We start from the raw sequence: 12,580 nt of genomic DNA, 5'->3' as shown, positions 1-12,580 counted from the left end.
AAGTGTTTCCTTGCCTTGCAAGAGACATCAACTTCCTAAAGTTGGGCCCGTATTAGTACAATCATTGTAATAGCAATAAACATACTGCTCCCTCATACTTGGGTTTTTCCAGAGAACTTTCACATCTACCCCATAACAAGTCATACATAACTGCCACTCCACCTTTTATATAACATTGTGATTATAGGTTCTCATAAATGACTGCCAGGCACTGTAAGGAAAAGCTTCCTGGAAGAAGTGGAAAAATCTGAGATCTGAAAGACAAGCAGGGAGAGTGGCCACGTTCTAAGCAGAGGTAACTGCAGACGTCAGGACCCCTAAAAGGAGAGAGCTTGGTGATTTCAGGGAGCATAGAGTAGCTCAGAAATATCATGAAACAGAATGTGGGACTGGGCTGGTAAAGGTTGTTGTGGCTAGAGGCCAAGCAAACTTTCAAAGACAGAAAATTTAGGCTTTTTCCTTGGGGCAATTGAAAAACATTTAGCAAGGGAGCAAAATGAGATTTGTATCCAGCTTCCTTTCCCCACACCCTTTTAATTAGTGAAATTAATCTCTTTCCAAGAAGAACCCAAATTTACATTCTCATTTTTACCCCTCAAAAACTCTCCAAGAACAAAGTTGCTTGAGGTAGGAAGGAACCACTTCACCAGTCTCCTCCCACCTCACCTCTGCCTCTAGGCAAGACCTCACCTAGAATTGCTGAGATTTCTATTTTCTGTGTGTTCCTCCAAGGGATTATTCCAATTTTTGTCGTGAGTGTGTGCCTTTCCTCTTCCTTTACCAACCCAGCTACTATCTCATGGTTTATCTGCCCAGCGGGGTTCTGGAAGGCAAGATGACAAGATGACGAAAGGAGAGGAGCAAGGCGAGCACAGAACTGGGAGGAAGGGTGATTTAGACTGTGCTATGCGTAACAACTCTCAAGCCGTTAGGCATGACCCCTCAAAATCAAGAGGCTGATCTGTCAGCCTCCAAATCAACAGCAGAGGAATTCAAGCAGGAGAGTCTTGGGCTGGGGGAGGAAGGCGTGTACCGATTAGCCAGCTGTGTGTGCAAACGTAGGGGCCCGCTTCAGCACCAACCAGGGATGCCCGGCTCCCCGGAGCAGGGGTTGTCCCTAGCCTTCTCTCCAAGAGATCTCGAAATATTTTTGGAGGGTAGCTGTACTGGAGGAGAAAGGTCTGGTCTGGAAGGAATCCTGGCCCGGGATATTACATATCCATCTTCACAGAAGTAAAGGAGGGACCCTGGACGCACCGCCGACCCTCAGGTTAGTCTGTCCCATGACCCGGAACAGCAGCTGGAGCCGCCTCTACGCCCTCTGCCCACGTGCCGGCAATAGCAGCCACGTGGGGCTCTGCGGAAACGCCTTCGAAAAGATTTGTCCCCTGCGCTGCCCAGTAGAGAGGGAGGCCCGGGAAGAGCGCAGGAGGAGGAAACGGTACCGGCAGGAGGCCTGGCTCGCGCGAGCCTGAGGCTGCAGGGGGCGGGGCAGGAGGCGGGGCTTTCCCGGCCAACGCCAGGGGGCGGGCCTCGGATCCGAAGGGTGGGCTTTGGAGGGCCGTGAGGAGCTGCTTCCTGGTCGCCTGGACTCCTCGGCTTCCGCCTTAGCTCAAACCCTGGCCGGGCCGGCCCCGTGGTCGCCATGGAGTCCACGCTGGGCGCCGGCATAGCGATAGCCGAGGCGCTGCAGAACCAGCTGCCCTGGTTGGAGAACGTGTGGCTCTGGGTCACCTTTCTGGGCGACCCCAAGAGCCTCTTTCTGTTCTACTTCCCCGTGGCCTACTACGCCTCTCGCCGGGTGGGCATCGCGGTGCTCTGGATCAGCCTCATCACCGAGTGGCTCAACCTCGTCTTCAAGTGGTGAGACAGCGAAGCCCTCCCGCGTCCTGGTCCCCCACCCCCAAAGGCCCTGAGCCCTGTGCAGTCCTTGATCTCTCTCGTCAGCTGCCTCAAAGGCCTGGCTTCCCCCCCACCCCACCCCGACAGTGAACCCATGGCCTTAAGACGTCCCACCCCTACCCCGTGGCCACTGACTTTTCCCCTATGAGCATCTTTGTGCATCTTGGACCTCAGAGTCCCCATCCTAATCACTAAACTAGTGTTTAACGGGCCTGATCAGAGAAATCACCTAAGGGGGCGTATTTAAAATGCAAATACCCCATTCCACCTCAGACAGACAGATTTTGAAACTCCAGGGGAGGGGCTGGGAATCTGTATTTTAACAGGCATCTGTGGTGACTTAAGTAGCAGAAAGTCCTGCTTCTCAGCTCACTCTTTGATTCATTTATTCATTCGTTTATTTGACATAGTTTTTAAGAAGCATGCTTTGTGCCAGGCTTCACACTAGTGGCTAAGGACAGAAAAGGCTTGCAGATTAAGGTGTGGTCCCCCAGACCGTGGCCAGCAGCATAAGGAGCATTTGAAAACTTGCTAGAAATGCAGAATCTCAGGCCCCACGCCAGAGCTACTGAATCAGAATCTGCATTTTAGCAAGGACCCCAGGCGATTTGTGTGCACAGTAAATTTCAAAAAGCACTGGGCTAAAGCATTGCCTTCCAGGGAACACTTTCTCTTCTCCCTTTTCCCCTTCATTCACTAGTAGGCTCTGCACACAGACTTAGAAGCCAGGAACCCCAGGCAAGTGGGTGGGGCCCTTGGGGTGTATCTCTTTGTGTCACCTGTTCTCTCTTGGGTGCAGAAGGGAGCTATACTTCCCGCTGGGCATGCAGCTGCACCTCCCCTCACCCCTCACCACTGTCTCTGTTGCCAGATTGCCAGCCTGGGGGAGGGAAGGGAGGTTCATAGGAGACACTTGAATGGATGGGCTGGAATGACTTGCTGAAAAACAAAATACCTTCCCTTCCACTCTTCTCAGCCAGGGCTTCATCCCTGCTGTAAACGGAAAGCAATTGTCTGATCATTTCCTTCCTACTGAATTGCTCTTTGCTTTGTGCTCTTCTTCCTCAGAGTCTGTATAAGCCTTCCTCTCTAGTCCTGTTCCCCTAAGACCGCCCCCTTGGGTAGACACCCTTAATGCCCCCCACATGGCAGAGCCCCTGTTCATTTCCTAAGTATGTGTTGAGCATCTGGTGCATGATCCAGGCTCACTTTTTGGCAGGGAGAGGCAAGTCCCTTCCGCACCTCCCTCCCCAGCACTTGGCTTCCTGCCAGCATCTCTTCTGCTCTCCCACCTTTTCTCTTTCTGGCCACAGCAGCCTCTGCAGTGTGTTTCCCAGGGTCCAGTGAAGCACCTGGCTAAGCCAGTGGATTTTGAATTTTTTTGTCTTCCTTATTCTCTCTCAGCCTCCTTGTCCATTCCCCACTCCCATTTTCAAAGACCAGAGGCTTACCTAAGTAACTCAGGCTGGAATTTGGGAAATGGAGAGAGGAGAAGCAGGAGGGTCAGTGAGGGTCTGGGGAGGGAGGGCGAGGGGCAGGTCCTGGGCTCTCTATAGATGGCAAGAGCAGAGCTGGCCCTGTAGCGGGAGGGCTAAGGATGGGACTTCTGAGCATCTCAGAGCACACACACGCACACACCACAATCTCTTGCCTCCTTATCACTTTAAAAAAAAAATAGCATGCTTTCTCCTGTTCCAAGGTAAAAAACCCTGGCAAGGCAATGGCACAGAATTGGACACCCTTTCTGACTCCAGCCTGTAAGCCCTCCAGAGTACTCCAGGTGTCCTTCTGCCTCAGCCCCCGTTCCCCTGGCTGTGTGTGCGTGTCATGGCATCTCGCATCTGTTCTCTTCTAGGTTTCTGTTTGGAGACAGGCCCTTTTGGTGGGTCCATGAGTCTGGGTACTACAGCCAGGCTCCAGCCCAGGTTCACCAGTTCCCCCCTTCTTGTGAAACTGGTCCAGGTGAGAAGCCTCAAACTTCCCTCTCCCAATGTGGTTAGGGTTCAGTGAGTGTTTGGTCGTACTTTTCAGCTAGGGCAACCTAATCAGAGGCCCAGCCTCTCAGTTACTGGGCCAGAGAACAAAGAAACCCAGGGAAGACCATGTTGAATTATAGGAGGAGAGCACCCATGCCGCTTCAGGGCAGAGGGAGCTAAGGGTCAGTGCTGGAGGAAGGCTCCCCCCTCGGCCACGGGGAGGCAGCAGTGTTGAGCGATCACCAGGGGCACCTGGGTTCCACCAGCATCCTCTCACCACAAGCTTCTGAATCCCCTGGCAGGCAGCCCTTCCGGACACTGTATGATCACAGGAGCAGCCCTTTGGCCCATAATGACGGCCATCTCTTCCCAAGTGGCCACTCGGACCCACAGGTACACCTTGGCATTGCCCACCAACGGGGGCAGAGGTGATGGTACCCTGGACCCAAAAGACCCAGCAGCAGGGCAGCCTGGGAGCTGGAGTTCTGCAGACGCCAGGGCATCTGGTCAAACTGTGAGGTGCCTGGGTGCTGAGGGAAGCCCAGCTGTGCGTGGACGCCTCCTGAACCATTTGCCTCTCTTGTTTTTAGCCGCTGGGTGAGGGTGATACCTAGCTTGGCTTACTGCACCTTCCTGCTGGCGGTCGGCTTGTCCCGGGTCTTCCTCTTAGCACATTTCCCTCACCAGGTGTTGGCTGGCCTAATAACTGGTGAGCAACTGGGGCAACAGGGTGGACCCAGAGGGTGCCGTTGGCAGTGGGAGGACCAGCGTATGATCTTCCCATTGTACAGCCAACCCCAAGGGCCCCCTTCTCCTGCCAAACTACCCTGCGGCTCGGGGTGGGGGTCATATCCCCAAACTCCTTGAAGCTGCTGTCACCCCACTTCCCTAGGTGCTGTCCTGGGCTGGCTGATGACCCCCCGGGTGCCCACGGAGCGGGAGCTAAGCTTCTACGGGTTGACCTCACTGGCCCTCTTGCTGGGTGCCAGCCTCATCTATTGGACCCTCTTTACACTGGGCCTGGATCTTTCTTGGTAAGTCCTGCTTTGAAGCTTGGGCAAGTTGGGGTCTCACCTATACCTGGCCCGGTGGGTCTCTGGTTGGTTGTAGCTAAAACGGGACACATTAGCTGTTCACAAACATTGAGTCTCCTGGGGTCACGGCAGAACATGGCGGTAGGCCCCAAAGGGGTGGAGAGCCATCAGCCCTCTAGGACCCAGGGGAATCTCTCTCCTGGCAAAGACTCTCGCTCCCCACAGGTCCATCAACCTAGCCTCTAAGTGGTGTGAACGGCCTGAGTGGGTGCACTTGGACAGCCGGCCCTTTGCCTCTCTGAGCCGTGACTCAGGGGCCGCCCTGGGTCTGGGCATCGCCCTTCACTCCCCCTGCTATGCCCAGGTGCGGCGGGCACACCTGGGACATGGCCAGAAGCTAGCCTGCCTTGTGTTGGCCATGGGGCTGCTGGGCCCCCTGGACTGGCTGGGCTACCCGCCTCAGATCAGCCTTTTCTACATCTTCAATTTCCTCAAGCACACCCTCTGGCCATGCCTGGTCCTGGCCCTCGTGCCCTGGCTGGTGCACACGTTCAGTGCCCAGGAAGCACCACCCATCCGCTCTTCCTGACTCTAGGTGCCTCCTACTGCCACTTTCCCTCTCCCAAAGCCCACACACTCCGTGACCTCCACACTCCGGGGAGGCAGCCCCGTCCCCTTCCAGCCCCCAACAGGCCCTGCTCATGGTGAATTTTCTACTTCTCCCACCACCTGGTCTCAGCCCCAAAGAAGGGCCTTCTCTCTCCCAGGAAGGCTGGTCCTCCTCCTGCCTTCCCTCCCATGTCCCCAAAGGGCAAAGGCAACAGCGAGACCAGTGGGTTCCTGTAACACTGTGAGGGGCTCAGAGCAGCCCCAATAAAGCCCTTCCACACCTCTGGACTCCTCTCTTGACTCTGTGCACATCTCCACTGGACTTGCCCGTGTGGCTGCAGGTGGAACCCTTGCCAGGCCACCTGTTCTGCACCCGCTTCAACCCTGTGCCCCCAGAGACTGAGAGTCAAAAGGAACAGGGAGACCTTCAGCCCGGACCCTCTCCCCACCATCACCACGTAGGCCACACAGAGGTTCCAGGAGATGCTGTGGCTACGTTCAGTGAAACCTTGTTCTTAACACACAGGACAGAGATCCCACTCCCTCCCACCCCAGCCTCTTGTTTCCTAAATTGGCTAGTCTAGGGGCTGGAGAAAAGTAGTTTTTTTTTTGGCCAGGAGGGGGAATGAGACCCTCAACTCCATTTGAGAGCCCAGAGAACAGAGACATTGGCCCCAGAAGGCACTGCCAGAAACAAGTTTATTTACACAAGGACACACAGTGTAACAGGTTACACAATACTTAACTGAAATCCATGTCCAAGGAGACAAAGCAAGGAGTGGGTTTACATGAGAACCAGACCAGCCGTGGGGAGAGGGAGGGTAAGCGGCCCGGAGCTGGGGCTCGGCATGGGGAGGCCTGGTACCCTGGGCCCAGCCCCATCCCCATCCCCCAGGAGGATCTAGAACACACTAACAACACACAAGACACAAGCGCACAATGAACCAATGGTGGTGGGACTCCTGGCCCTCCCCTGGCTCCCTCAACCCTGCTCAGGCCCCCATTAGGATAATAAATATGTAAACAGATTGGTGGAGCCCTGGGGACGGGAGGAAAGAAAGTATATGCGGTGTTGGGGAGAAGGAGGGAGGAAGACTCAGCCCCCTAGGAGCTGCTTCCCATCTTTGGTTTCCCACAGGCTGGAGAGCATTTGCTAGAAGCCTTGTGGGCTCCTAGCCCTGGAAACAAGAAGGCTAGCAGGGCTTCTGGGAAAGAGAAAGGGCAGTGCCCAGCCCCATCCTGGTCTTAGTTCCCTTGGGCTGGTGGCCCACAAAGGAAGCCCAGGAGGAAGGCAAGCTACAGCTGAGGGCAGACTCCTGGGTTCTGGCCCTGCCCCTTCTAGAACTCCCACTCACCATCCCCAGGCTTCAAAGCCAAAGGCCCCGGGAGAGAGGTGGGCCACTGACCCTTCTGCTTGCAGCGTGCTGGACGGCTGGGGAAATCTGGTCCTGAACAGCAGGGGGGCTCTCACCAGCCTGGAGCCCCCCTGCAGGGACCACCTTCTCCCCGCTCCCCAGACTGTGCCAGCAGAGGGGCAGGGAGGCCGACAGAATAAGATGGAGAGCAGGCCCGGTTCTGCGCCTCCCCTTGGCCCCTCAGAACCCAGGAGTGCAGCTCCAAACCTCCCCCCACGCTTTCACCCTCTCCAGCCCCTGAGAAGGGGAAAGAGGCCCTGAGGAGGGTAAGGCAAGACAGCCCTGCGCACAGACCTCAGGCCCGCATCCGACGGCACAAGCTTCCCTTCGCTGCTGAGGCCAGGAGAAAGGAGGAGGAGAGAGGGGTCTGTGTGGAGATGGTGAGGACACTGGGGGAAAAGAGTGAGAATCGCAGGGCGGGAGCCCACCTCCCCTCCACTCTACACCTTAAGACTGTAGAGGGACCCTCCGGACCCTCCCCTGGGGCTGGAGAGGGGAGGAGGGTGAAATTAAGGCATTTCCCCCTAAGTCAGCTGAAGCCAAGGCACCAAACTTACTGTTCCCTCCTCACTCAGGGGGACCCCAGGACCGGAAGGTGCTATCTGGGCCCCAGGCCCACCTTGAGCTGGCCCAAGCTCCAAGGGGGACAAAGACAGAATGCAGGAAGTGGGTGTGGGATACAACGTGAGGGAAGGGCTGGAAAGGGTACCCCTGGCCCTAAAGAGGGCGCAAACTTCTAGAGCTGAGACATGGGCCACGGGGGGTGGGGGGAAGGGGGGGCCTGAGGCAGCTTAGAGGAGCAGGAGGGGCGAGGCTGAGAGACCCACACGGCAGACGTTGTTGAATGTGTGACTTTTTGTTTTTTAATAGAAAAAATAAACAAAATCACAATGATGAAGCCCAGAGGGGTGGGGGCCAGGGCGTCACAGGGCAGGCTCCTGCTCCATGGGCTCCTCTGCCGGCCTGTGGGCACAAGCACAGGGAAGGGCACTGAAGCACTGTGGGATGGGGGGCAGCAGTCTGGGCGAGGGCAGGGAGGTGGGGGGCACCTCACCTGGGGCTGTGCTCTCGGCCTGCAGCAGCCTGGGCCTGCTCGGCCCCCACCGACAGCAAGGCCATGGCGCTCACAGTCTCAGCCTCCTCTGTCTCACCGGCCTGGGCCTCCCGCAGGGAACGGCCTAGACCAGCAGCGAACCTCTGCACACAGCTCCAGTGTTTGCCTGTGGATGAGGGATGGGCCGGGGGTCAGGGAGAGCCAGAAACCCCCAAACGTACGGACACCCCCAGCCCTAGCCCTGGCGTCACGCAAGCTCCGCCCCCTTGGCAAGCTGGGCCCTGAGTCCCTCTGCCTGTGCCCACGCACTCTGGATCTCGATGACTTTCTCTAGCGTGGCCACTGCGTTGACGTTGGGCTTTTGTTGCAAGACTGCCTCGTCCAAGGGCTGCAGCTGGCAGGGGAAAGAAGAGAAGGCTTAGAGTGGCTGCCCCTCTAACCATCCTGCCGTTCAGCCCCATGACAGGGGCAAGCATAGCCTTTCTGGGGAAACCTCTATTTAGAAAGCCTTCCCTGGCCACCACCTGTCCTCAGGAATCAGGAAAACCTCCCCAAGGGCCCTCGGTGCTGCCTGACCCAGGAAAGGGACCCTCCCTCGCTGGCCCCTTCCCCCTGGCCTACTGGCCCACCTCCCCCAGTCCCGCTGTGCACCCCTCACCTCCACGCTGAGCAGAGCGGAGACACAGGCCTCAGAGGCATCACAGATGGCGGTCAAGTCGTGGCCTCCCTCGAGGGCCAGCACCACCCGGCCCCCTGCCAGCGTCATCAGCTGCCTGGTCAAGTGGCCAAAACCTTTAGGGACGGGTGAAGGGAGGAAGAGGAAACGGTTAAAGAAAAAACTCAACTCAAGAAAAAGTCAGAAAGGAGAGAAAAAGAAACAAGAGATGGGACAAACAGCACAAAAGAAGATGGTGGATTTAAACCCAAATAGATATCCATAATAAAATTCAGTGTCAATGGACTAAATGCTCCATAAAAGACAAAACGTAAGAGGCTAAAAAGATCCAATTACACATCTCCCAAGGAGCACCATGAAAAACCACCACTGAAACATGAGGGATCAGCGAGCTCCATCCCTACAACTCCTGGAGGAGATGCTCCCCCGCCACCTGCTTGCCCCTCAAGGCCAGGATTGGCAGAGGGAGAGTGGCAGGATGCTGCCAGGACGATTCCAAATCTTAGACCTGCCTTCAACCCTCCTCCCAACCTCCCACTCGACCCCACCTTCACTGCTCCATAGCCTCCCTCGATCCCCCCACAGGCTCACATCTGGCGGTGACCGAGTAGCCACCCAGCGGAGACAGGTGTCCCTCGACAGCATCAAACCCGGCGGAGACCAGGACCACGTCAGGTGAGAACTCGTGGGCAATGGGCATCACCACTGTCCTGCAAAGGGAGGGCCCAAGCTGACCCTGGCAGGTGGCTCGGCCAGGCCTCCCCAGGCTCTGCCCCCCACAGAGCCGACCCCCTCCACCCATGCGGAACTGAGTGCCTTCTGCCCCTCCCGAGGCAGGGCCCGGGGGTTCCCACCCCTCCCTCGGCTCTTCTCAGTCCCCACCTGAAGGCCGTTAGGTACTCCACGTCTCCGATGGGGGGATCCACACCTCCCGTCCATGCCACGTTCACATTGTACCCCACGCCCGGCCCTCCGCCAACCTGGCAGCATGGTGGGGGAGGGGTTACTCTCACTGCCTGGGGATCCCAGACGTTGCCCCGCCCTCAGCCCTGCCTCCAGCCCTCACTCCACTGACCTCTGTTCTGCATGGAGGGGCAGTTGGCTGGCGTGGTCCTCCCACTAGGAGCCCAGACTCCCCAGGTACCAGCACCACCACGGGCCTCCATGGCTCCCTGCCAGGTCCCATTCTGCTATCTCCCCGAGGGCCCCACGTTTGAGCCCAGGAGCTGTACCTCTTCAGGAGCCCCAGAGCCCGGAAAGAAGTTCCCATTGTCATAGCGATGCAGGGAGATGTAGAGCACGGAGGGGTCGTTGTAGAATGCTTGCTGGGTGCCGTTGCCGTGGTGAATGTCCTAGTGGGAAGGGGTGGGAGCATCAGGGAAGAGGCCCAGGGTCTGACCCAAAGGTCAAAATTCTGCTTGGCCCACCCCAACCCTGTGGTGGACTCTGGGGGTGCAGCCCACCACTAGCTACGGGGCATCTGTGTTCTGTCCGCCACGGAATCACCCCACGCTTTTCTAACCAGGGTCTGCGGGCTGGGACATGGCACTGCACAGAGGAGACACAAAGCCAGGGGACGAATGTGGTGGATCTCCCTGCGAGCCCACTCTGCTCAGCAGTGTGGAGGGAAACAGTACGGCTAGTCAGGAATTGAAAGCAAACAGATGCATTCTGAAGGAGAACCCAACGTCATGAACTTTGAAGCCCAAGCTGGGCTTCGAACAGATTAGATCCCTCCTTGCTGAGGCCTGCTCCTCACAGGGAGCGGTAGGGGCCTTTCCTTCTGCTGTGAGAGGCAGAGGCGGAGAAGTACAGCGTGGCAGCAGGAGCAGAAATGCCGGGGCCCACAGGCCTGATCTGAAACCCAGTACCCAACATCCCAAGCTAAGTAACCTTGGTTGGGTAAGTCCCCCAACAGCCCAGTGTCTCTGTTTATCGAAATGGACATCCTACTACTTAGGAAGCAAGGCGGCCACGAAGCAGCACCGCGTGTCTGGCACACGGTCAGCCCCCAGTCAACAGGGACTCCAGCAACGGCAGGAGCTGTCTCTACCACTCAAGGCAGAAAATCTCCTCGGCCGCTCAAGGCTGCGGGCTGGGGGCCAAGGTGGACCAGGGGCTAAAAGCATTTCGAGTCTCCACTAGTGAGGAGGGGGGCCCCATGGGACTGTGAAGGCTGGGCTAACAGCCCCAGCACGGGCACCTGAGGACGAGGGCGTGGGGCTGGGGTGGAGGCTTCCTGAAGGCTGACCCTGGTCCCACCAGCCCACTGCCTACCCAGTCCACGATGAGAACCTTGCCCACATTCAGCTTCTGCTGCAGGAGTTTGGTTGTGATGGCTACAGAGTTGAAAAAGCAGAATCCCCTGCGGGGGTGAGCGGAGAAGACGGCAGGTCGTCAGCCTTAGTGGATGTTTGCTCACAGATACACGCGCATCAGCTCTGCTGAGAGGGAGATGGTGTGAGGGCAGTGGGTCTGGGGCAGGGCTGCAGTGGCACTCACATGGCTGTGGACTCCTCCGCGTGGTGTCCTGGGGGCCGGATGATGGCAAAACCATTCTGGAGAGGTACAGACGGAGGGACAAACAAGAGGCAGACAGGCGGGCAAGGTGGCCACGAAGTGGGTGGACACAGAAGGAAAGAAGCATAAGTCAGGACGAGAACATACGTCATAAGCATCAATCCCACGACCTTTAGGAACGCCAGCCGAGGGCCACGTGAGACCCATGACAGCACAGACCTTAGTGCCTCTTGGTCGTTCCCGCTTTACCCCTCACCCCCCAGCTGGCCTGGAGCTAGCACCTCCTCCCCACATCTGCACCTGAGAGTTGAGATTACAGAGGATGGTGCCTTACTGACAGGAAAGCCACAGCTGCCCCCATCACCCGCTCCTGAGGCAACAGGACCAAGGCCCCACACACTCACCTTGAGCTCCCCCGTCGCCACCTTGAAAGCCAGCTCCACCAGGCAGCCCACCGCCATGCGCACGGCACTGGAGGAGTGCATCTCATTCCACACGGTGTCACTGTCTACCTGCGGGGGCAGGAGAGCAGGCTTCAGCGTGCCCCCTGCAGGGGGAGGGCGAGAATGGGGGTGCAGCTGTGGTGGGCAGGAAGGGAGGGGCTGGAGCTGGGAGCACCACCCACCCATCCCCACTGGCAGGTGCCCTACTCACCCCGATGCCCCCACAAGGCAGCATGGCGTACATCTTCTGGCTGATGGGGCCTGCAGGGAAGAGGAACAGAGCTACTCTGGAAGTTGCCTCAACTGCCAAAGCCGCAGGTTGGGGTGTGCAGAGGGCAGTAAACTCAATCACAGAAAAAGAAGGCCAGGCCCCAGCACACGACAGGCCTCTGCAGCCCATGCCAGCTGGGAGATGTCTGTCCCCCGTGCTGGGGGGGGCATCCTACCTCTGGGGCAAATGGCAGGGAGAAAAAGGGGCCTGACAGGTTAGGGAGAAGGGCAAAGCCCATCACCAGGCCTGACCTGTCACCTCCCATTCTCCTGCACACATCCCACCAGCATGCCGTAGTCTGTGTGAGTGGCGCCCTCTGGAGGCGTGCAATGTAGCAACTGCGCCCACGGGAACCCACCCGCCTACCCCAGTCCCACCGGGGCAGAAGACCTGGCCTGGCCCACGCCCCGCCATCGGCCGGCCAGCTCACCGAGCAGCTTCTTGCTGTCCAGCTTCTGTCGGTTGAGGGGGCTGGTCCCATAGAGCAGGGTGTGGTATTCGGAGTGCACCGTCTGGATCTCGTCCAGCGTGGCTTTGCGACCCCGGATCCGCTGCCAGGAAGAGAGGCCGGTGAGAGGGATGGTACCACAGGCTCAGCTCCCCCTAGGCCCAGCCCCTCTCTCTGCCCCACAGCCTGGGGCACATGGGGCCACTTTCTAGCCTCGGGAGATCAAAGGTTG

The 12,580-nt window shown here is 57.8% G+C and overlaps 2 protein-coding genes across 4 annotated transcripts in view; one reads left to right on the top strand and one right to left on the bottom strand.

Annotated features, from left to right (window-relative positions):
- Positions 1-1,508: 1,508 nt before the first annotated feature.
- Positions 1,509-5,809, top strand: G6PC3 (glucose-6-phosphatase catalytic subunit 3). The gene is made up of 6 exons (XM_030848873.3): positions 1,509-1,863; positions 3,758-3,864; positions 4,181-4,271; positions 4,469-4,587; positions 4,771-4,912; positions 5,138-5,809. The coding sequence occupies exons 1-6, from the start codon at positions 1,646-1,648 to the stop codon at positions 5,499-5,501; spliced, it is 1,041 nt and encodes a 346-aa protein (XP_030704733.1). The 5' UTR covers positions 1,509-1,645; the 3' UTR covers positions 5,502-5,809.
- Positions 5,810-6,202: 393 nt separating this feature from the next.
- HDAC5 (histone deacetylase 5) overlaps positions 6,203-12,580 on the bottom strand; it is a 36,354-nt gene continuing 29,976 nt past the window's right edge. For all 3 annotated transcript variants that reach the window (XM_030848870.2, XM_030848871.2, XM_030848863.3), the window contains 12 exons: positions 12,331-12,451; positions 11,841-11,890; positions 11,591-11,698; positions 11,169-11,224; positions 10,944-11,031; positions 9,899-10,018; positions 9,549-9,646; positions 9,258-9,376; positions 8,649-8,782; positions 8,300-8,384; positions 7,991-8,156; positions 6,203-7,899 (listed from right to left, as the gene is read on the bottom strand). In XM_030848870.2, the coding sequence (XP_030704730.1) occupies positions 7,860-7,899; positions 7,991-8,156; positions 8,300-8,384; positions 8,649-8,782; positions 9,258-9,376; positions 9,549-9,646; positions 9,899-10,018; positions 10,944-11,031; positions 11,169-11,224; positions 11,591-11,698; positions 11,841-11,890; positions 12,331-12,451 (1,185 nt within the window). In that variant the 3' untranslated portion in view covers positions 6,203-7,859. The remainder of the gene's footprint in view (positions 7,900-7,990; positions 8,157-8,299; positions 8,385-8,648; positions 8,783-9,257; positions 9,377-9,548; positions 9,647-9,898; positions 10,019-10,943; positions 11,032-11,168; positions 11,225-11,590; positions 11,699-11,840; positions 11,891-12,330; positions 12,452-12,580) is intronic.

Source organism: Globicephala melas, chromosome 20 (assembly GCF_963455315.2).
Source record: "Globicephala melas chromosome 20, mGloMel1.2, whole genome shotgun sequence".
Taxonomy (NCBI): domain Eukaryota; kingdom Metazoa; phylum Chordata; class Mammalia; order Artiodactyla; family Delphinidae; genus Globicephala; species Globicephala melas.
Note: the sequence above shows the minus strand (reverse complement) of the source record. Positions and strands in the feature narration are given on the sequence as shown.

Bases quoted from the DNA above. Each gene is read 5' to 3' on its own strand.
- G6PC3 (XM_030848873.3), top strand. From the start codon at position 1,646: ATGGAGTCCACGCTGGGCGCCGGCATAGCGATAGCCGAGGCGCTGCAG. The intron at 1,864-3,757 runs GTGAGACAGCGA...GTTCTCTTCTAG, and splicing joins CTCAACCTCGTCTTCAAGTG to GTTTCTGTTTGGAGACAGGC. The intron at 4,913-5,137 runs GTAAGTCCTGCT...CGCTCCCCACAG, and splicing joins CTGGGCCTGGATCTTTCTTG to GTCCATCAACCTAGCCTCTA.